This window comes from Antechinus flavipes, chromosome 4 (assembly GCF_016432865.1).
Source record: "Antechinus flavipes isolate AdamAnt ecotype Samford, QLD, Australia chromosome 4, AdamAnt_v2, whole genome shotgun sequence".
Classification (NCBI taxonomy): Eukaryota; Metazoa; Chordata; class Mammalia; order Dasyuromorphia; family Dasyuridae; genus Antechinus; species Antechinus flavipes.
Window position 1 is genome coordinate 340,902,880 of NC_067401.1, and position 22,508 is coordinate 340,925,387.

The 22,508-nt window shown below is 32.9% G+C and overlaps 1 protein-coding gene across 1 annotated transcript in view; it reads right to left on the reverse strand.

The window, feature by feature from the left end:
• The window catches only part of SYNE1 (spectrin repeat containing nuclear envelope protein 1), a 593,997-nt gene that overhangs the window by 293,039 nt on the left and 278,450 nt on the right, over positions 1-22,508 (reverse strand). Inside the window, exons 41-49 of the mRNA XM_051997964.1 lie at positions 21,133-21,312; positions 19,229-19,379; positions 18,631-18,789; positions 17,809-17,991; positions 16,174-16,275; positions 5,391-5,594; positions 2,722-2,929; positions 1,828-1,940; positions 512-717 (exon numbers count right to left, since the gene is read on the reverse strand). Coding sequence (XP_051853924.1) covers positions 512-717; positions 1,828-1,940; positions 2,722-2,929; positions 5,391-5,594; positions 16,174-16,275; positions 17,809-17,991; positions 18,631-18,789; positions 19,229-19,379; positions 21,133-21,312 — 1,506 coding nt within the window. The remainder of the gene's footprint in view (positions 1-511; positions 718-1,827; positions 1,941-2,721; positions 2,930-5,390; positions 5,595-16,173; positions 16,276-17,808; positions 17,992-18,630; positions 18,790-19,228; positions 19,380-21,132; positions 21,313-22,508) is intronic.

The following is a 22,508-nucleotide window of genomic DNA, read 5'->3' on the forward strand; positions in this document are numbered from 1 at the left end:
TTATATATTTTTTAATTTATGAATTATTTAGTTATAATTATTTACTTATTTTAAAACATTTATACTAATCCAATGTTAACTACACACATACACAAACACACACACACACTCACACAAGCATACACACAGAGTATTTATTTATCTATACCACTCATACTTGCCAATAAAATTAACTTCTTGCAATGAGTCAAATAATTATTTCAGATGCACAAGACCAGTTATTATCCTAGCATCGAAGAAGTCATAAGTTCAGCTCTAATTTAAGTCATGGTAAACATGGATAGAATATAAGTTCTTGGAGGATAGGAACTGTTTCTTTTCTTTTCTCTCTCTCTCTTTTTTTTTTAAACACAAGAATTGGCTTACTATAACAAATAAAAGAATCTTGACTAGTTAAAAGAAGCAAATATTTCTCTTTTTAAAAAAATCATAATTTTGAATCTTATTTGTTCATTCCCAATGGTACCCTTCTCTAAGTCAAATGAAAGCCACATCATTCAGAATCACTTACCTCCCCAGTTCTGTAGCACAGTCCTGAAGAGCCTGTTTATTTTTAAGGCAATCTCTCAGGAATGCTTGAAATTCTTCATTAGCCTTTGTAATCTGCTCCTGAATACTACTCACAATTTGTTTAGATAAATAAGCATATAAATTCTGTCCTTCCTGAGTCACTACATCAAGTTTGTTCTGGCCATCATTGATTGAGTCCAAAATGCCCTGTTGAAAGAAAACAACAATACTGAAACAATGTCTAAGATCATTCTTGGTTTCATCTAGGATTCCCAAGAAGTATGGCTCACAATTTTTTTCCCCTTCTGGAACTCCTACAGCATACTTTTTTTCACTAACACAAAGTCTAGGATCTAGCATTGGCCTACACATGGCTTTGTGTTGCTTTTAATTTCATTTAAGTATTGTGGTATCTTCCCAACTACATTGTAAATTCTAAAAAGAATCTACATATTTTGCTTCTTATACATACATTCCCTACCCTGTCATATAATACTTTGCTTGGTAGCGACTATATCCTCAAAAACTCTGTGATCTCATCAGCTTTGGAATTCCATTTGATAATATAAATTGCAATCCATTCATGCATGACCATCTGGTAGTACTCTTGACCATATCCTCCCAAAAGATTGTCAAATGGGTTTTCCCAATATTTTGGAGGAACTTTCTGACTTTTGCCCTGACATCAAGAGGCCACCAACTGATGGATCACTTAAGCTGTAATCCTTCATTATCTCCATGATACTCTTTCTTATCTTTCTGCCATATAATTCTTTCATGATGCCCTTAATATACATTTACTAAAAGTGGGGTTTTTACGTTTTAGAGATATGGCCAAGTATAGGTCACAGATGGAAATAAAATGAGTTTTTATAGAGGATAATAGTAGAACAGAAAAAAATAATGATAAAACAAAGAGTCAGAAATAGTCTCTTATATACATTTAAAATGGCTTTCTTTTTTTTTTTACCTTCTTAATGGGTAGGGCTGAGGGAAGGAAAAGTTAAAAAAATAGAACTGGAAAAAATTTTTAATTAAAAAAATAAAAAAGAAATATTATGTGTCATAAAGATTTTTAAATTTCTCCTTTATGTTATGCCCATCACTGATTAAATTAGGTAATTTAATCCATGGGAGAAGGGGAGAAAAGGGGGAAAAATAACAGGAGAAGGGAGAAGCATATAAGTTACAATTAAAGAGCTGGATTTGAGATTCTATACTTCTATGGTCAATTCTGACTTGGTAATATGGGATATTACCAGTCTGCCAGGAAGAATACCTAGGTTTGCCAATTTTTACTACTCAAGGGGTACCTACCTGTAAATTTTGTAGCTTTGCCTCTATGACTTTGCTGTCCCCAGATCTATCTGATGATTCTCTCATTGCTGCTTTCACACCAGAAAACCATGTTTGGAATGCCTGCATAGACTCTTTTGAAAGAGAACAAAAGGCAAAAATAAATGTTTAGACATGAAACAAGCTTCCAAAAATTACTACAGTGAATTTAAAATATGGTCATGAAATATTAAATAGGTATTATTATGATAGGAAATGCATTATTTCCTGTTGTGATTCTTTTCTATTGGAAGAAAGAAGACATTTTTATTGAAAGAGAAAATAAAAAAAAATGTGCCTTGAAATATATATTAGTTATTTCTTTATCTTAAGGGGAAATCTCAAATTCTCCAAAACCATTTGAGGAAAATTTTATAAAGTAAGAAGAGAGAACATTTCCTCTTATTGTTACTTAATGATGAACTATTAGAACATAACCAAAATTATATAGCTTAGAGTTAGAACTCATATTACCCATCAGTGATGATTTTCTAGCTCACCAAGTTTTTTCTCTATTAATTTCACCATAGTAAATGTGATTTGCAACTATTCCCTTGGAAATGGAGGTTGTTTGCTTTAGGGAAGGAATTCCTTTAGTAAAATGGGTGATGAGAAGGAGTGAAAAGACAGCACTTTTACCTCCTCCACCAGAAGGATAATTTCTTTCCACTTCCTGATGGTGAGTGGAATAACTAAAATCATAACAACGTATATATGATTCATAATACTTTTATTAAAAATTCAAAGAAATATAAATTTTCAAAAAATACCTTTGCAATTCTATTACAAGCATCCATTGGCAGTTTCTGAGACAGTATTTCAATTACTACTTTTTTTCTGAACTAAGTTCCCATTATAACACCTAGAATGTCTCACCAGTGAAATGTTTTTCCAGATAATCCTGCAGACTGGCCTGTGTTCTAGATCCAAGATGGCTGACAGCTTCATGTTTCTTTATTAGGAGAATGATTGTGCTTCCCAAGCTCTCCAGTTCAGCTGAATGGTACTTACGACACAGGCTATTAAGATTTTCTTGTGTTGAATTGATGCTGCTCTGCTGACTTTGAAGTTCTTTTTGCATTTCCTAAAGAACAAAATTAAACTATGAATGTTACATACATCACACAGGAATGAAAGTGGTTTGAGAATTCCACATTTCCCTTTGATCTCACATAATCTAATGAATATAGATCAGCAGATGGGAGGGTTCACCAAGATTAGGGTTGCTGACTGTGACAATTAAAAAATAAAATGTTATAACTAGCCTATATGGATTCAGACAAAACAATCTTGACCTTAAGAGCTAATTACTTTGGGTGGTTAAAGAATTCAATTGTCATCTCATGTCTACATCTCTCAATTCTGGCCAGGGAAATATGGTACTGTATTTCATAGTCAAGACTGTACTGGTAATTCCAGTCAAGTAGCTTACAGATATCTGTAAGAAGGTATACATACACACAGGTAGGTATATGTATATGTATACATATATAAGTATATAAGAAAATTTGTTTTGCTTGACTATGTATATTTCAAAAAATAAATTTCTTTTTTTTTTCAGTGAGGTAGAAACTATGGAGGAGAAAAAATACATTTAAAAAATAGAAGAGTAGGTGTAAAGGGCTAAAACTTTGAATAAGTGCACTTGAATCAGACAACAGAGCACTTAAGGCTAATTACTTATTGGACAATGATTCTATTAGCATATGTTTGGAATTGCTCTTCTCACAGTTAATGTTGGCTCAATGTTTGTGGTTAAGAGAATTATAGGCAAGAATTAGAAAATGGGGTGAAACAAGCCAGATCTCACTTTTCAACAGGACTAGGGGGAGAGAGATTGATGACAAGCTTGTGGCAGTTTGTCTGTCTCCTTCACTTCTCCCCCTAAAGACCAGGGACTTTTATTTATCCTGACTCTGGCTGTTCCTGAGCTAGCCCAGACTTTACAGGTAGGGAATGCTACAGATATGAAATTTTGTTTTCAGATGACATCACTGCATTATTATTTTTATTTAATTGTTTAATATGAGATTTCTCAGGAAGTGATAATAATCTGTAAGTGTATGCAATATAAAAATAAGTATCAACAAAAACCTTTTTTTCTCAAAGGTAGAACGAAATAAAATCTGTTTAGTGTATAAGGCACAGTTTTAGGCACTAAGTTAACAAAACTTATCTCAAGAAGCTTACATTTTATCAGGGGAGAGAACACATACAAAATAAATACAAATTAGTTACAAGGGGGAAAAGGCATCAGCAGCTATGAGAAAATACCATCTTTCTCTTCCCATTCATTCTGAGGCCAGATTTATCCAATGCATTTAAACAAGGAGATGAAAGATTTCCAATGGAGATGACCAAAACCTTGTCTTTCATGATATTTGTACTTACTGAGTCATACTGTACTTGAAAAGAGAAGGTAGGAGAAGGCAAAATGATCTATGTATGCTCTTATGGCTATCATGGTCTTTTCTGTATGCTGTGAATGTTCCAGTTGGACTACTGGAGTGTGATTTATGATGAATTCTGGAGCAGCAAAGACTGCTGATTCTGATTTATACCTTCAAGATCACTTTTGTTCTGACAGTAGGGAAAGCTTGAGAAAGATCACAGGCTTTGAATATGGAAGGGATAATCTTTAGAATGTAAGGCTCTTATGGTATAGATGAATATACCTAACATGCCTAAATCTGAGGACCAGTGAGGTTAAGACTTGTCTAATTTCACACAAATAATAAATAGCAGAGCCAGATTTTGAACCAAGATCCTTAAACTATAAATCTAATACTCTTTCTAATATCCCAAAAACTTAATGTAGTTATTCCTTCCACATCACAATCTTCCCCATTGCAGAGTCGATATACCATGGGTTGGTATAACATGCAAATAGGCATATGACATATGACATGTGACAAAGAAAAAAATTTAAAAACTAAGAAAGACAGATCTTTCTATCTCGATCTATCTATCTATCTACCTACCTGTGTCTATCTATATATCTATATCTACTCCATAAAAGAAAGAGAAAAAATTTAGGCTTCCTTGATATAGAGAGAGGGATGAAAATTTTTACGTAGATTTTCCAGATTATGGGAGTATTATGCTCCTAATCTCTATGATATGAAAGGAATAACTGCAATAATGTGGTATTATGTAGACATATGAAAATAGATTCTGAAAATCTTATAATTTTATAGAAACAAAGAATTAGAAACTATTAGCAGACTCTAATACAGATATAGTGTCACATGTTCTCGATATTTACCAGTGGTTTATCTGATTTGTGCATTAATCTATTGAAAATCTGGCCAGACAAATTTGTTGTTTTTTGTTTTTTTTCCCCAATTGATCTTTATTCTACACGGTGTTTGTGAATTAAGTAATCTGTTCTTTTGTTCTCAATATTCACATAATCTCTCAAGAATGATTTATCATACTGAGTGAAATTACATAATACAAAAATTTACAAATAGGATTAATAGCAATAATTAGTTTTTTCAAATATGATTATCAAACAAGACATTTGAAAGAGATTTATCACTCACTTTTACTTTTTTTAAGCTTTCACAATTCTGAGTTTGCGCACAGTTCAATAAAGTTTCTTCAATTTTTGTAAGCCAAGTTTCAACTTCATGAATAAATTTTTCTAACTGCATTTTTTGCTCATTAAAATCTTTCAGGGTTCCCTTTGCCATTTCAGTTACTTCTTTGGCATGTTCCAGCTTTTGCCTCAAACCTGTTTCAATGAACTGAAAGTAAAAATTAGACAGATTGATATTAGTGTCATTTGAATATACTCATTGAGTTCTCATTCCATTATATGTTGAAATATTCATACTTTTTCAATGAATAGAGAAAAGAGAATTTTTAGTGGCCTCCAGTCATGTACAAAAAAATTTGGCAAATACAACACATGAAGATAACCACAAGAATCATATTGGTCCTTAATTTATTTCTATTAAAGTAAAGAATTAGTAGGGACAAAATGGAATGTTTTGTGATTAATGAAATAGGAGAAGCATGAATGGAAAGGATCATAAAAACACTATTTCATCTAAGTCAGTCAGGCATTGGGATCTGCTGAAATTTACTCTCATTCCAAGGATTGATCAAAACTAAAGTGATTAAGTAAATAAGAATAAATTTATTTTGGATCTATTTTCCAGATTAGTTGTTTTCCCAATGTGATATTTCACATTGTTTTCTATTTTTTTCATTCTTTTGGTTTTTGTTTTATTGTTTCTTGATTTTCATAAAGTCATTAGCTTCCATTTGCTCAAATCTAATTTTCAAGGAATTATTTTCCTCAGCAAGCTTTTGTATCTCCGTTCCCATTTGGCCAATTTTATTTTTAAAAGCATTCTTCTCTTCATTTTTGTATTTACTGTTGTACCACTATAAATTTTCTTTATGTTTTCCTCTCTATCTTTATTACTTGTTTTTCAAAATCTCTTTTGAGTTCTTACATGACCTGAGACTTATTAATATTTTTCTTGGAGCTTTAACTTTGCTATCTTCTTCTAAGTGTGTATTTTGAGCTTCCTTGTCCCCAGAGTAACTTTTTGTGGTCAGACTCTTTTCCTCTTGTTTGCTCATTTCCCCAAGATTTTAACTCAAATTTTAACTCTTTTTTAAAGTCGCATTCTCTTTCCAGGGTGGAGGGTGCACTGTTCCAAGCGTTAGGGGTTTTGTGAAGCTGTTTTCAGAGATCCTTCTAGAGACTTGACCAGAAGCACTGTTTTTTACCCTGAAACTGTGAGGAGGATCTCTGCTTCACTGTGCCTGTAAGTTCTAATGTGCTAAAGCAACAGAGTCCTTCATTAGTGCTAGTAGAGACCACCTGTGAGCTGAAGCCTCTGGAAGCTGCCACATCCAGCATTCACACATTTCTGCTTTGATGGTTTTCCAAAGGTCTCTCACTCTATGACAAACATTTCCTGCTCACTTTCCAAGTCATCTTTGAGATCTCTGGGCTAAGAGGTCTGAAAACTGCCATTACTTCTGCTGATTCTAGCCTAATAACTGGTCTAAGGACAGTTTCTGCTTTGCTAGGGCTAGGACTGAAGCTGCACTGGTATGGCCTGCACCCAGACTACACAATGGACTCCCACCCTGATGCCATAGATCTTTCCTGCTGAACTTCTAAACTGTCTTCAACTGGAAAATTGTTCCATTCAGTCTTTTTTCATGTTCTGTGGCTTTAAAAAATTTTAGACTCATTATTTAAAACAATTTGGAGCACTTTGGGGGAGAGCTCAGCAAATCCCTGCCTTTACCTCCCTCCCCCTTACTTCTCTTAATCATCTCAGTGCCCTTGCAGGCAGAATTGCTAGCCTGATTTAAATATGTTGCAAGACAATATGAAGTCATATAACTGAATGTGGGGGTCACAAACATTTGGCAACAGTAAAAGTTTTCTGAATGAAATGAGCAAAAATTAATTCAAAATTAAATGTGTATTAAACCAAGGTGTTTTCTGGGGGTGGAGCCAAGATGACAGAATGAAACCAGGAAGCTATTCAAGCTCTCTTAGTTTCCTTTGAAAACCACCTGAAACAAAGCCTCTGAACAGAGCCTGATGTAATGAAACCACTCTCCAGCTCAAGATAGACAGGAAAAACTTCAAGAAAGCTCATAATCACCAGAGCGAAAAGGGTGTTTAGTCCAGCTCAGATAAACTCTGGGAAAGCCAGTGAGAGAGTTTTAAACATTGCAAATCAGCAACTAAGACCCTGGCTCAATAGAGAAGCAAATCAGTAGGGCAGTTTCTATTTCCAGCTCAGAAGGCAAACTCTGGGAAATTAGGCTGTTTCCCAAAAAGAGCAGGCAAAACTACCCCCTATAAATACAAGGGACCCCTGTGCTCAAAGTCAAGGCTCAAAGCTGCACAGGAAGCTTGGGATAGTGCCTCCTTTAACATAGGAACAGAGCTTAACCACAAAAGTAATAAAAAGTAATAAATACTAAATCAAAAACAAAAAGAAAAAGAAATGAGCAAGAAACAAAAAAGAATCTTGACCATAAAAAGTTAGCATGGTTTCAGGGTAGACTAAAACACAAACTCAGATGAGGGCTGAATGTAGACAGAAGAAATAAAAAAAATATGAATTGGTCTCAAGGCCAAAGAGGCTGCTTGGAAGTGCTCAAAAAAACTTTAAAAGGCAAATTTAAAAAAGTAAAAGAAAAATGGTAAAGGAAATGAAAGGTATGCAGGAGCGAGACATGACCTTGGAACAGGAAGGAAAAAAATTGTCTGACGAAAACAACTCCTTAAATAGTAGAATTAACCAAATGGAAAAAGAGTTACAAAAGTTAACTGAAAAAGTCACACATTAAAAACTACAACAGGGCAAATGGAAGCTAAGACTTTGTAAGACAGCAAAGTAAGACTTTGTAAACTAAAAAGCTGGAGTTGATGCACTGAGGTCCCAAGCATGTGAGGTTAAATAGCAATTGGATGATACTCTATTAATATATGCTTGGAGAAAGAATGGCCCTGCCTACTTTGCAAGTTTTGATATGTTGTATAGGAAATGATGTAGAGATGGTTTTGGTGGGTGGAGAGAGAGAGGCAGGAAGAGAGGCATAGAGGCTGCTGGTCAGGTTTGTGTGGTGACTGCTCTCACTTCCTATTGTCATACCCCTTCACCTTCACAAAGAATAAAGATCAAGGATTTTCCCTTAACCTGAATTCCTGACTCTGGCTGATTCTAAAATATGTGGTCATCACAAAAAAGAATGAAAAAAAAAAAGGAAGATAATATGAAATGTCTCATTGATAAAACAGCTGACCTGGAAAATAGATCAAGAAAAGACATTTAAAAATTATTGGCCTACATGAAGGCCACAACCAACAACAACAACAAAAAAGAGCCTGGATAGCATTCTATAAGAGATCATTAAGGAAAATTGTCCCAATATTCTACAAATGGAGGGGAAAATACTCATTAAAAGAATCTATCAATCACCTTCAGAAAGACATCTCATAAAGAAAATTCCAAGGAACATTGCTGCAAAACTCCAAAATTATAGCCTTAAGGAAAAAATACTGCAAGCTGCCAGACAAAGACAATTTAAATATCATGGAGCCACAGTCAAGATTACCCAGGATATGGAAGCTTCTGCAATGAAGGATCAGAGGGCCTGAAATACCATATTCCAAAAAGCAAAGAATTAACAAAGAATTAACTACCCAGTGAGATTCAGCATCATCTTTTAGGGGAAGTGATGGATCTTCAATGAAGTTAGAAATGCTTAATCATTTCTATTGGAAAAAAAAAAAAAAACAGAACTAGGGGACAGAGCCAAAATGGTGGTGAGTAGAAAGGTCTTTAAACTATTCCTGGCATCTCTCAGATCAACACCAGATAAAGTATTTGAACTGGTTTTGTAATAACAGAACCCACAAATATTTGGAGTGCAACAAATTTCCAGCAGAAAGTATTTTGGAAGAACTTCAGAAAAGATTTGTTTCCAATTGGGTATAGGAAAGGCAACTGAGTGCAGGCACAGTGCAGTGAGCCAGGGCAGTATGGAATCTGTGTTAGGGAATCTACCAGGAGATTCTTACCTAAAACACAGCAGTGCTAGCTACTTTTCTAATTCTGAAGCCAGTGGATGAGCAGATTAGCTGTGAGACATCCAATATAAACATAAAAGGCAAATAGTGAGCTTCTAATCCTCAGAATAATATGGGACTTGTCCACATCCACCCAGCACAGGAAGGAAGTCAGCAGGACCTGCCTAAGGCAGCAAAAATGCTTGCCTATAGAGGTAGAATGGGAATTTTTGCCCTAAGAGCAGACCTTAATCTTTAAAAAATGAGCAAAAAAAAGCAAAAAGAACTGTGACAAGAGATAGCTTTTATGGAGAAAGAGAAGAACAGACCTTAAATTCTGAGGACACTAAAGGCAAATCCAGATGATTTCATGAAGCCCCAAAGGGTGGTATGAGTTGGTGCCCATTTTGCAAGGCTCTCTTGGAAGAATTCAAAAAGGACATTAAAAGAGTATTAGAAGAAAACTGGGGAAAAGAAATGAAGATGTTAAAGAAGAATTTGAAAAAGAGAAATAGAAATTATTTGAAGAAAACTCCTTACAAAATAGATTTGAAAAAGAAGCCAACTATTTCAAAAACAGAATTTATGAAATGGAAAAAAAATCTAATGAACAAAACAACTCATTTAAAAATTCAATGGGCCAAATGCAAAAAGAGATAAAAAAAATTACTGAAGAAAATAATTCACTAAAAATTAGAATTGAACAAGTGAAGTAAATGACTCAAAGAGAAATAAAGAATCATTAAACAAAACCAAAAAGAAAAAATTGAAAAAAAATGAAAAATACCGCATTGGAAAAACAATTGACTTGAAAAATAGATCTAGGAGAGACAATCTAAGAATTGATGGACTTCCTGAAAACCATGATGAAAAAAAGAGCCTAGACCTCATCCTTCAGGAAATTGTCAAGGAAAGATGTCCTAGAAGCAGAGGATAAAATAGCCATTGAAAGAATTCATCCATCACCTCATGTGAGAAACCCCAAAATGAAAACTACAAGGAATATCATAGCTAACTTTCAGAATACTTGCCATGTAGGTGTCAGGGTGAGGGACAAGGAGGGAAAAAACTTTTGGAACACAAAGTTTTGCAATGATGAATGTTGAAAATTATCTATGCACATGTTTTGAAAAAAAAAAGAAGCATACCAAGGTGAATGGGGAAGAATATATATTATTTAATATATATTTATTATATGTATTCATTGTTTAATATATAAATATATATTCATTATTCATTTTATTTTATTATATTTATATTATATATTTAATAATATATAATTATATTACATTATATATGATAAATATATATTATTTAAAGGTAAAACTGTTTACATCCCTAGATAGGAAAATAATATTTGTAACTCTTGAGAACAGTATCTGTCACAAGAGCAGGCAGAGGGAGGCATCACATAGACAAGGGGTGTGGTTGTGAATAGATTCTGATGTGATGACATCAAAGGAAAAGACATTAAGGGGTGGGGAAAGTTCTGTACTAGAAAAAGAGGAAAGGGGAGGTATAATAGGAAAATTAGTTTACATGAAGAATTGCAAAAGATCTATTACAATGGAGGGAAAGAAGGGGGTATGAGCATTATCTGAAGTTTGATCTCATCAGTTTTGGCTATAAGAAGAAATAAGTTAATCATTCTTTTGGATATAGAAATTTATCTAACCCTTTAAAGAATTAGGAGGAGAAAGAGGAAAAGAAAAGGGAGGGACAGGATAGAAGGGAGGCAGAAACACTGGGAAAAGGTAAGAGAAGCAGGAAAGTGTTGATAGAAGACAAGGTAGTAGGTGGAATGTGTTGAAAAAAAAACATTACTAAAAGAAGGAGGGAGAAGTGGTAGAAGATGAGGTAATGGGTAGGATGGGTAAAAAAAGACTAGTAAGAGAAGTGGGAGGGGTGATAGGAGATAAAGTCGTGGGATTGAGTGGGTAAACACACACACACACACACACACACACACACACACACACACACACACACCATTAAGGACAAGGTGGAAATAGAAGAAAATTATATACAGCAGAAAAGATGATGGGGGGGGGGGGGAATACAGAGCTGGCAATCATAATTGTGAATGTAAATGGGAAGAATTCTCCCATAAAACTGAAGCTAATAGCAGAGTGGATTAAAAAAACAGAATCCTATAATTTGTTGTTTCCAAGAAACCACATTTGACACTGAGAGATACATACAGAGTAAAGGTAAAAGGCTAAAATAGAATTTGTTATGTTTCACCTGAAGTAAAAAACAAAAACAAAAACAGGGGTAGTAATTCCGATCTCAAATAAAGCAAAAGTAAAAGTATATCTTATTAAAAGAAATAAGGAAGGGAAGTACATCTTGATAAAAGGTAGCATAAATAATGAGGTAATAATGATACTAAATACCACCAAGTGGTAATGCAGTGAAATTCCTAGCAAAGATTTTAAGCTAGTTACAGGAAGAAATAGACAACATTCATAGGGGACATCAACTTCTACTCTCAGAATCAAATAAATCTAACCACAAAATAAATAATAAACTAGGGAGGCTAATAGGATCCTAGAAAACCTAGATATATTAGACCTCTGAAGTAAATTGAATAGGTACAGAAAGGAATGGAATACAACTTTTTCTCAGCAGTACATGGCATCTACACAAAATTTTACAATTTATTAGAGCACAAAAACCTTACAATAAAATTCAGAAAGGCAGAAATAGTAAATATTTCCTTTTCAACCACAATGCAATAAAAAGTATATTCAATAAAGGGCCAGGGATAGACTAAAAACAATTGGAAATTAAATAATCTAATTCTAAAGAATGAGTGGGTCAAACAACAAATTAGAGAAACAATCCATAATTTCATTCAAGAGAATGATCACTGACAACATATCAAGACCTATGGGATGCAGCAAAGCAGTTCTTAGAATACATTTTATATCTCTAAATAGCTATATAAATAAAACAGAGAAAGAGAAGATCAATGAATTAGGTATGTGACTAAAAAAGCTAGGAAAAAAAAATTAAAAACTTCTAATTAAATACCAAATTAGAAATTCTGAAACTCAAAGGAGAGTATAATAAAATAGAAATTAAGAAAACTATTGAACTAATAAATAAAACTTAGAGTTTGATTTTATGAAAAACCCCCAACAAAACAGATAAATCTTTGGTTAATTTGATTAGAAAAAGGAAAGAAAAAAATCACCAGCATCAAAAATGAAAAGAGTGAACTTTCTACAATGATAAAGAAATTAAAGCAATAATTAGGAGCTACTTTGCCCAACTGTATGGCAAGAAGTCTGACAATCTAACTGATATGGATGAATATTTATAAAATCATAAATTGCCCAGGTTAAAGAAGAGGAAATAAATTACTTAAAATAATTCCATTTTAGAAAAAGAAATTGAACAAGTCATTAATGAACTTCCTAAGAAAAAACCTCCAGGGTATAGATTCACAAGTGAATTCTACCAAACATTTAAAGAACAATTAATTCCAATACTATGTAAACTATTTGGAAAAATAGGTAAAGACGAGGCCTGCCAAATTCCTTCTATGACACAAATATGGCGCTGATACCTAAACCAGAAAGATCCAAAACCGAGAAATAAAATTAGAGACCAATCTAATAAATTATTTTCAAAGAGATTACAGCAATTTATTAGCAGGATAATACATTATCACAAATTAGAATTTATACCAGGACTGCAGGGCTGGTTCAATATCAGTATAACTATTACCATAATCAACCATATCAATAACAAAAGCAGCAAAAATCATTTGAAAATCTCAATAGATGCAGCAAAAGTTTTTGACAAAATACAGCAACCATTCCAATTAAAGAAAAACACACACTTGAGAACATAGGGATAACAGCAGCTTTCCTTAAAATAATAAGCAGCATCTAAAACCAATAGCAAGCATTATTTGTAATGGAGAGAAGCTGGATTCATTCTCTATAAGATCAGGAACAAAATAAGGATGCCATTATCACTACTGTTATTCAACATTGTATTAAAAATGTTGGCTGTAGCAAAAAGAAAAGAAAAAGGAAATTAAAGGAATTAGAATAGGCAATGAGGAAATAAAACTAGTACTCTTTGCAGATAATATAATGACATACTTAGAGAATCTTAGAAATTCATCCAAAACCTACTAGAAACAATTCACAGCTTTAGCAAAGTTGCAGGATATAAAATAAATCCATACAAATCATCAGCATTTCTATATATTACTTACAAAGTCGATCAGCAGGAGATAGAAAGAGAAATTCCATTCAAAATTACTATAGAGAAAATAAAATACTTGATGACTACCTGATAAGACAAACCTAAGAACTATATGAACACAATTACAAAACATTTATCATATAAAGTCAGATCTAAACAACTGGAAAAGTATCAATTGTTCATGGATAGGCCAAGCTAATATAATAAAAATGACAATTCTGCCTAAATTAACCTACTTGATCATACCAATCAAACTACTAAGACATTATTTAATAGAACTAGAAAAAATATCAAAATTCATCAAGAACAAAAGATCAAGAACATCAAGGGAATTAGTGAAAAAAATACATAGGACAGTAGCTTAGCAGTACCAACCTAAATCTATATGATAAAGCAGCAGTCATCAAAATCATTTGGTACTGGCTAAGAAGTGGAATAGTGAATCAATGGAATAGATTAGATACACATGACTCAATAATCAAGGCCTATAGTAATCTAGTATTTGCTAAACCCCCCAAACTCCAGCTTCTGGAATAAGAACTCACCATGTGACAAAAATTGCTGGGAAAACTGGAAAATAACATGTCAGAAATTCAAGATAAGCCTACACCTCACACTTCATACCAAAATAAAATCATGATTGGTACAAGATTTTGGCATAAATGATGATACCATAAACAAATTAGCAGAGCAAGAGATAATTTACCTATTAGATTTTTGGAGAACAGAGAAATTTATGACCAAAGAAGAACTAGAGAATATTATGAAAGGCAAAAATAGACAATGTTGATTATATTAAATTTTAAAAAAAGGTTTGCACAAGCAAAACCAACAGAAACAAGATTAAAAGGGAAGTACAAAGTTGGGAAAAAATTTTTATAGACAATGTTTCTGATAAAGATTTCAATTCTAAAATTTATAAAGTACTGTGTCAAATTTGTATGAATACAAGTCATTTCCCAAATGATAAATGGTCAAAGGATATGAAAGACAATTTTCAGATGATGAAATTAAAGCCATTTATAATTATATGAAAAATGCTCTAAATCACTATTGATTAGAGAAATGCAAATTAAAACAACTCTGAGACACCATCTCACATTTTTCAGATTGGCTAAGATTAAGGAAAATAGAATGATAAATGTTGGGGGGATGTAGGAAAACTGGGACACTAATGCATTGTTTTTGGAATTTGAAAATTATCCAACCATTCTGAATAGCCATTTGGAGCTATGCTAAAGGGCTATAAAAATGTTCTTACCTTTTGACTAAGCAGTGCCCTTACTGGGGCTGCATCCCAAGGAAATCTTAAAGGAGGAAAAGGACCCACATATGCAAAAATATTTGTAGCTGGTCTATTTGTGGTAGCAAAGAATTGGAAAAGGAATGGACATGCATCAATTGGGAAATGATTGAATAAGTTGTGTATATGAAGATAATGGAATATTATTGTTCTATAAAAATCATGAACAAGCTGATTTTAGAAAGGCTGAGAAAGACTACATGAACTGATGCTGAGAGAAACAAGCAGAACCAGGAATACATTGTACACAATAACAGCAAGAATGTGTGATGATCAACTATGAAAGACTTGTTTTGTCTCAGTGGTTCAGTGATCCAAAGCAATCCCAATAGACTTGGGATAGAAAATGCCATCTGCATCCAGAAAAAGAATGAAGGAAACTGAATGTAAATCAACACATCCTATGATCAACGTCTTTTTTAAAAATCTCTCCCATGTTTTTTCCCCTTTGCTGTGATTTTTCTCTCCCAGTATGATTAATAACAGAATGTGTATTAAAAATAAATAAATTTACTAGGAAAAAACCGAGGTATTTCTGGCAGCACGTGCCCATCTTGCAACTTCACTGCAGCTCTCAATACTAATATACATACTTTTCACTGCACATGCATGAATGCTGCTAGAAACACCTTTGGTCAGATTCAAGATAGAGTAACATAAAAATTTCTCAAATGAAAAGGGTTTCTTAATGGAAAAAAAATATTTAAGAAGTCCTGATCTAGATAGCCCGTGACTGGAAATGGTCCAATATAGAGAGATATTTCCTCTGTCCAATGGTGACATGATGATGGATGACATCAGCCTCTTTTTTGGAGGGGTATATAAACTGTGAAATCACCTCCATGATTGTATTTGGTCTAAGACAGATGGCCAAGCCATTCCCATTGTCCTTATTTAAAAAATTATTAAATTACCCAGAAACTATGTCTCTCAAACTTTTCTAAATGTCACAAAGTGCTTTCCCAACATCCCACACTGATGTTAAGAGAACTCTGACTTTTCAAAGAGTATTTTGGCAGATACTTAGCATATATGTGTCATTAGATAATGATAACATGACACCAAACTAATCAAAGGACTTTGATATTTTAAGCCCAACGCCAGGCCCATCTCATTTACTTAGGGATTTGTTTTTCTATATATATTACTTAGGACGACTTGCATATAATAATAGCTCAATAAATTCTTTTGACATTATATCACTATTATGACCATTATCCACTATTGTTAAAAGTAATCTCACCTGAAGATCTGGTGGTGTTTCCTGATTTTTGGTCAATTCTTTAAGATTTAAAATTTTTGAATGAAGTTCTTCCAATTTAAGTCCTTTGTTTTTAACTTCACACTGTCCCCAAACAGAAAAAAACCCCAAGAAATATGTAAATGTGTTGACATTCATATACAGATTGATAGATATGTCAACATATATTCACAAGTAACCTATCACATTCTTATTTCCACAATTGTGAGAATATGAATTGCTTATACTGAGTTTTGAGACTTCTTTAAACATATACAAGAGATTTTTGTCACTTTCTAAAAACCTTTCCAAAGTAAATTTCTGAATAACAAAGAAAAATCATTATCTAGAAATGTTACTATTAGCTTTCCACTTAATGAAATGCAAGACATTCCTATGGATTTTTTTTTCATTTTTTTATTCATTTTATTATAGGAAAGAAATCCCTTGAGAAAAAATAAATTCAAACCAAAATTCTTTATTCAATGGAGACTAAATAGTATGGTTTACTATGGCTGCCTCATTAAATTCTCAGAATAGCATTTCCTTTTTCAAAACATGATATATAATTCATATACCACTTAAATTTGCTACATGCAACATATATTTATTTTTATAGACATCAAATCCGATTAGGAAATTATCTAATCTAGGAAACTATCATTTTGTAAATTTAAATGCAACTGTATTTTAAAAATACAGGATGAGAAAAGATTAAGGATGACACTACTGTAAGACTATTGCTACTTATAGAATAAATTAAATACTTTGAAATCTAAGGTAATTATTTTGGGTCAAGAAGGATCCATTTTGGGACCTGAATAACATGTTGAAATTCTATATAACTTCAATTATTTCTCAATAGCCTGATTCCCAGAAAACACTTCACTTATCTCATTAGAGTAGTACTGAGCAAAAGTTGCAGATGGAAGTGCAGCATAAGAAAAAAAAAAAACTTATCAACAATTTATCCTATCTGTGAGTATAGTTTGCAGACAGAATAAAGGCTTTGCTAGATAACCGTTTGTCAGGATGTTAGAGAGGGCATTAACATTCAAGTATGGTTGTTCCTATGATAATGTTAGACGAATATTGGACCCAATTAGAGTTGTTATTCTTTTGGAGAAGCTTGGGTTTTTGAAGAAATACACAAAATCATTTAGGTTATTTCAAGCAACTTCAAATATAGTTCTTCAATATCTTAGTACTGTGGGGAATTGGGAATTTAGATTGGGATTAAGATTTCAAAGTCACAAGTATATGATATATTGCTTCCCTCAAAGCTTTAAGAGGAGCACATGACCATTATAACACTCCTCTGCTTTTGCTCAAGGCATAATTTATCAAGGGATCAAACATAGCTAGCAACTTTCCCTAACTTTCATTTTCTTCTTATTCATATTTTCCACCTTAAGAAAAAATGCATTGCACAAAAGTGCAACAAAAAAGGAAAAAAAAAAAAGATGGATAACTGCTTTTGTCACAAATATGCTCAATGCAGTGACATTAAGTTTAGGAAAGCCCTGGAATAGTCTTGATGCCTTTGGATAAGTGTTAGACTTACCCTGGAGAAAAGAAAGAGAGACACACTTTTCATATGCCTTTCATACTGCATGTGAACAAATTAGGCCCACTGACCTCAAATTGCTTGAGGAACGCTTCTGTTTTGAAGCTATTACTGAGATTGCTAATTTTTTCTGTTAGCTGTGGTATGGAGCTATTTGTCCAGCCATCAATTTCATCTCTAGTTACAAGCACATCTTCCCAAAGAGAGAGGCTTACAGTAAGTCTATCCATGTTCTCCTCAATTTTCTCTGAAGTCTGGGAGAAAAAAGAAAATGTACTGTCATTAAATATGTACTGGCACTACCCCAAATTCCTTCTAAAGAAGTCCCCCAACAGATGGTTCTCTATTCCTCAATTAAATCTATATTTGTAAATAAATGTTTTAAAACTTCCCCAGTCAAATTAATAAATCAAAAACACTGACATTAATGCTAGTTCTCACAGGAATAATCCACATGATTTAATTTTATGTGCTATAAATTTTTTTAAAAATAAGGTATTACTTTGTTCACAATGAAATACAGAGTAGCAAAGTGTATTAAAAAAACTGACTTCTAATCTAGGAATACTTACTTTCAAGCTCTGCCTCTGATTGGGCTTAATATTTATATATGTATATACATGTACACATCTGGAATATGTGTATATATACATATTATTTAAGAGGAAGACAAGTTTAAAAAAGTCACCTAATCTCTCTGTGTTCTAGGTACCAATATACATTAATAGAGACTTTGTCACATGGGAGTTCCTTATAGCAATGAAATTAGACATTCAAAAAATAATCTACTTCTTGGACTCGTCCAATAATACTACCCACTATAGGGTAGACTAAGCTGTGAGGAAAATTAATGATTAGTAGTATTAATACAAAAAAAGAGTGACTGTTCTTACATCTAGCCATCTATCCACAGTGCTATCCATGTCTGTTTTCACAAGAATGAAATCACTGCTTTGATTTCTTTTTAATTCAGATATCAAATGTTTTCCTTTACTTGTAAAGTCATCCAGTTCCTTTTGTTTCCCATTCATTTCATTCTTGACAGTTTCATGCTGTGGAAATAAATGTTTCTTTAATTTAATAAAATGATCAGTGGTTAAACACATTCTCTATAAACATACATATATACATATATGTATGCATGTGTGTGCATTTGTGTATATGTGTGCATATGTTGATCAGTTTCTATCTCTAAAAACTCTAGGCTAAGCTTAGCTTTATTTAAAAAAGCTAATAATCTCAAGATGTGAATCAAGCATCTAAATCCACTTCTGCCTATACAGTAGGATGGTGAACATTATAAATTACTTATTGAAGAGTTCTTCAGAATTCTAGAGTGCAATCTTTTCTAGAACAAAGTGACCATGGAGATCTAGAGTTCAATATTTCTAACATATAGAAGTATTTTCCAACCAAAGAAATCCTGCATGACCAAAATTATATATATATATGGAAATGATGATAAAAATCAAATATTGATCAAGTAATCACCTTAGATAAGGCCCATCTAATGTCTTCCCGATCCTTTACAGTAGATCTGGTCATAGTTACATTGTTGGCATTTTCTAAGACTTTACAGATTAATGACTTCAAATTCTGATATTCTCTCATCAAATCAATAAGTCCACAGCACTGACCTTGACTGAAACAGTAACAGGAAAAAAAAAAAGAATTAGGAGAATATCACTTTTTAAGGAAGATAGCACAAGGGGAATTCTTCTTAGGGTTAAATCTAAGGAAAACTGTCTAAAATATATAAAAAGGAACAATTTGGAGACTAAATGAAAATCATAACTTTGTCTCTGCTACTATAGTCACAGTGATGCTATTCATTCACATTTAATATTTTTGATTTAAAATATTTGCCTTAAATTATGATTGCACATCTTTTTATTAAAACTCTCTTCATTTCTCTGGTGTAGTGGGGAGACTAAAAAATTCTGACTACTACATATACCATCCCAATTTTTATTTTGTTCATTTGTTTTGGTGATCTTTATTTCTTTTTTATTCTTTATTACTTTCTCAAAAAAGAGAAAGTGAAAGAATATATTGGGAAATGTAGGCAATGTAACAATAAGGTATCATAAGCAGTCTTGAATGCTAATCTAAGAGAAAGGAAAGGTAGAATATATCTATGAATGTATGTGTATGTAAACACATGCATAAATGTATCTCTATGTTATAAATGCTTAATATTATTCATGGAAGTTACTCTGAATTTTATTTTTAATAACCCAAACTTTTAATTTTTTATTAAACCCCACAAAATGGGGAGAGAAGAGGCTAGAGAAAGACACGAAGAAGAAGGGAGGATAGCATACACACACACACACACACACACACACACTTTTCTTTATCTTCTTTGAAATCTAATTTCTGAAATAGAGAACAGACAAATAAAGTTAAAAAGGTACTATTCAAGAAGCATCCAAATGGGAAGCATACCAATATTAAAAATAAAGTATTTTTCTCTTAAATTTTAAGTGTTTTGATCTTAAAGGATGGAACTAATTTATTATATTGCTATCTCTTATGCTACATGTGCTCATACTAAATATTTATCTTTAAGTAACAATCTGATTTTAAAATAGAGCTTGTCAACTTATGTTATATGGTCAAATAAAACATATGCTGATTTTGTCCATCCTGTTTCACTTCTCACCACTATTTTTTGTTAAAACTGTTTCTCCCACATTGTATAATGTACCAGCAATACTGCATGATGATCAACTGGCCTCTTGGCTAGACCTAGCAATAAATAATCTAAAACAATCCCAAAGGAGTCGTGATGAAAAAATGCTATCCTACTTCAGAGAAAGAAGTGATTACATCCTAATGTAGACTGAAGCAAGGTTTTTCTTCCTTCCTTCTTCCTTTTTCTTTCATGATTTTTTTTCCAGAAAATGATTATTATTGAAATAAGTTTAACACAATTGCACACATATAACCCATTTTCAAATTGCTTACTATCTCAGGGAGGGAGAGAGGGAGGGGAGAAAAGGAGGAAAGATTTTAGAACTCAAAATTTTAAAAAATATATTTAAAATTGTTTTGCATGTAATTGAGGGGAAAAGTGTGCATGTGTATACGTATGTGTGTATGTATACATGTATGTATATATATATATGTAGAGAGAGAGAGAGAGAGAGAGAGAGAGAGAGAGAGACTGTTTTATTTCTGCTTTTCAACCCCTCCATGACATTAGTGAACAGTAATAAGATTTAGGTACTTTTTAAAAAAAATTCCCATTCTCAAAAAACAAATCAATAGATGGTGAAGATATGACTGGAAGAACATGGAATAACTAAAACTGAAAAGACATTAAATTCCACTATGTGCTATACTCACAGCACCATGCAATGATCCAACTATTCTAACAATATTTGACTTACTTTTCATGAATTAACTTCTTTGTGTCACCCCAGGTAGCTTCCAAACGATTTATCTCTTCATCAAATTCTGGTGCAAAAGTCACATCTTTTTGAGCTATTTGTTTAGCTTTGTCCTTCAGCCACCACAATTCATGCTCATGAGAATTCAACTCATCTTCTAACTGATTAAAAACTCGTAACCTATGAAAGAAAATGTTCAATTGCCCTCCTTTTCAACTTTATCCAAAGACTTTGTATTTAAATGATCTATAATTTTATTTGTATGGGTACTCCCATTTACCAGTACATTTACAACACCTCTAGGACTTGGTATTTGGTTTAAAAGCTTTCCCTCTCTAACCAACCTGATAGTGCCCCTCCAGATAAAATTAAGTAAAAGGCTTCATGAATTTAAAATCATTTGTATTATTAATGTTACCTAAACACATTAAGAAAGATCTATTTCAAAGGACAAAACAGCCAATAACTTTAATAATATAGTGTTTGACAAACCCAAAGACCCCGGTTTCTGGGATAAGAATGCATTATTTGACAAAAATTGCTGGGGAAATTGGAAATTAGTATGGCAGAAACTAGGCATTGACCCACACTTAACACTATACACCAAGATAAGGTCAAAATGGGTTCATGACCTAGGCATAAAGAATGAGATTATAAATAAATTGGAAGAGCATAGGATAGTTTACCTCTCAGACCTGTGGAAGAGGGAGGAATTTATGACCAAAGAAGAACTAGAGATCACTATTGACAACAAAATAGAAAATTTTGATTATATCAAATTGAAAAGTTTTTGTACAAACAAAACAAATGCAGACAAGATTAGAAGGGAAACAATAAACTGGGAAAACATTTTTACAATCAAAGGTTCTGATAAAGCCTCATTTCCAAAATATATAGAGAATAGACTCTAATTTATAAGAAATCAAACCATTCTCCAATTGATAAATGGTCAAATGATATGAACAGACAATTCTCAGATGAAGAAATTGAAACTATTTATAGACATATGAAAATATGCTCCAAATCATTATTAATCAGAGAAATGCAAATTAAGACAACGCTGAGATACCACTACACACCTGTCAGATTGGCTAGAGTGACAGGGAAAGATAATGTGGAATGTTGGAGGGGATGTGGGAAACCAGGGACACTGATACATTGTTGGTGGAATTGTGAACACATCCAGCCATTCTGGAGAGCAATTTGGAACTATGCTCAAAAAGTTATCAAACTGTGTATACCCTTTGATCCAGCAGTGTCTCTACTGGGCTTATACCCCAAAGAGATATTAAAGAAGGGAAAGGGACCTGTATGTGCCAAAATGTTTGTGGCAGCCCTGTTTGTAGTGGCTAGAAGCTGGAAAATGAATGGATGTT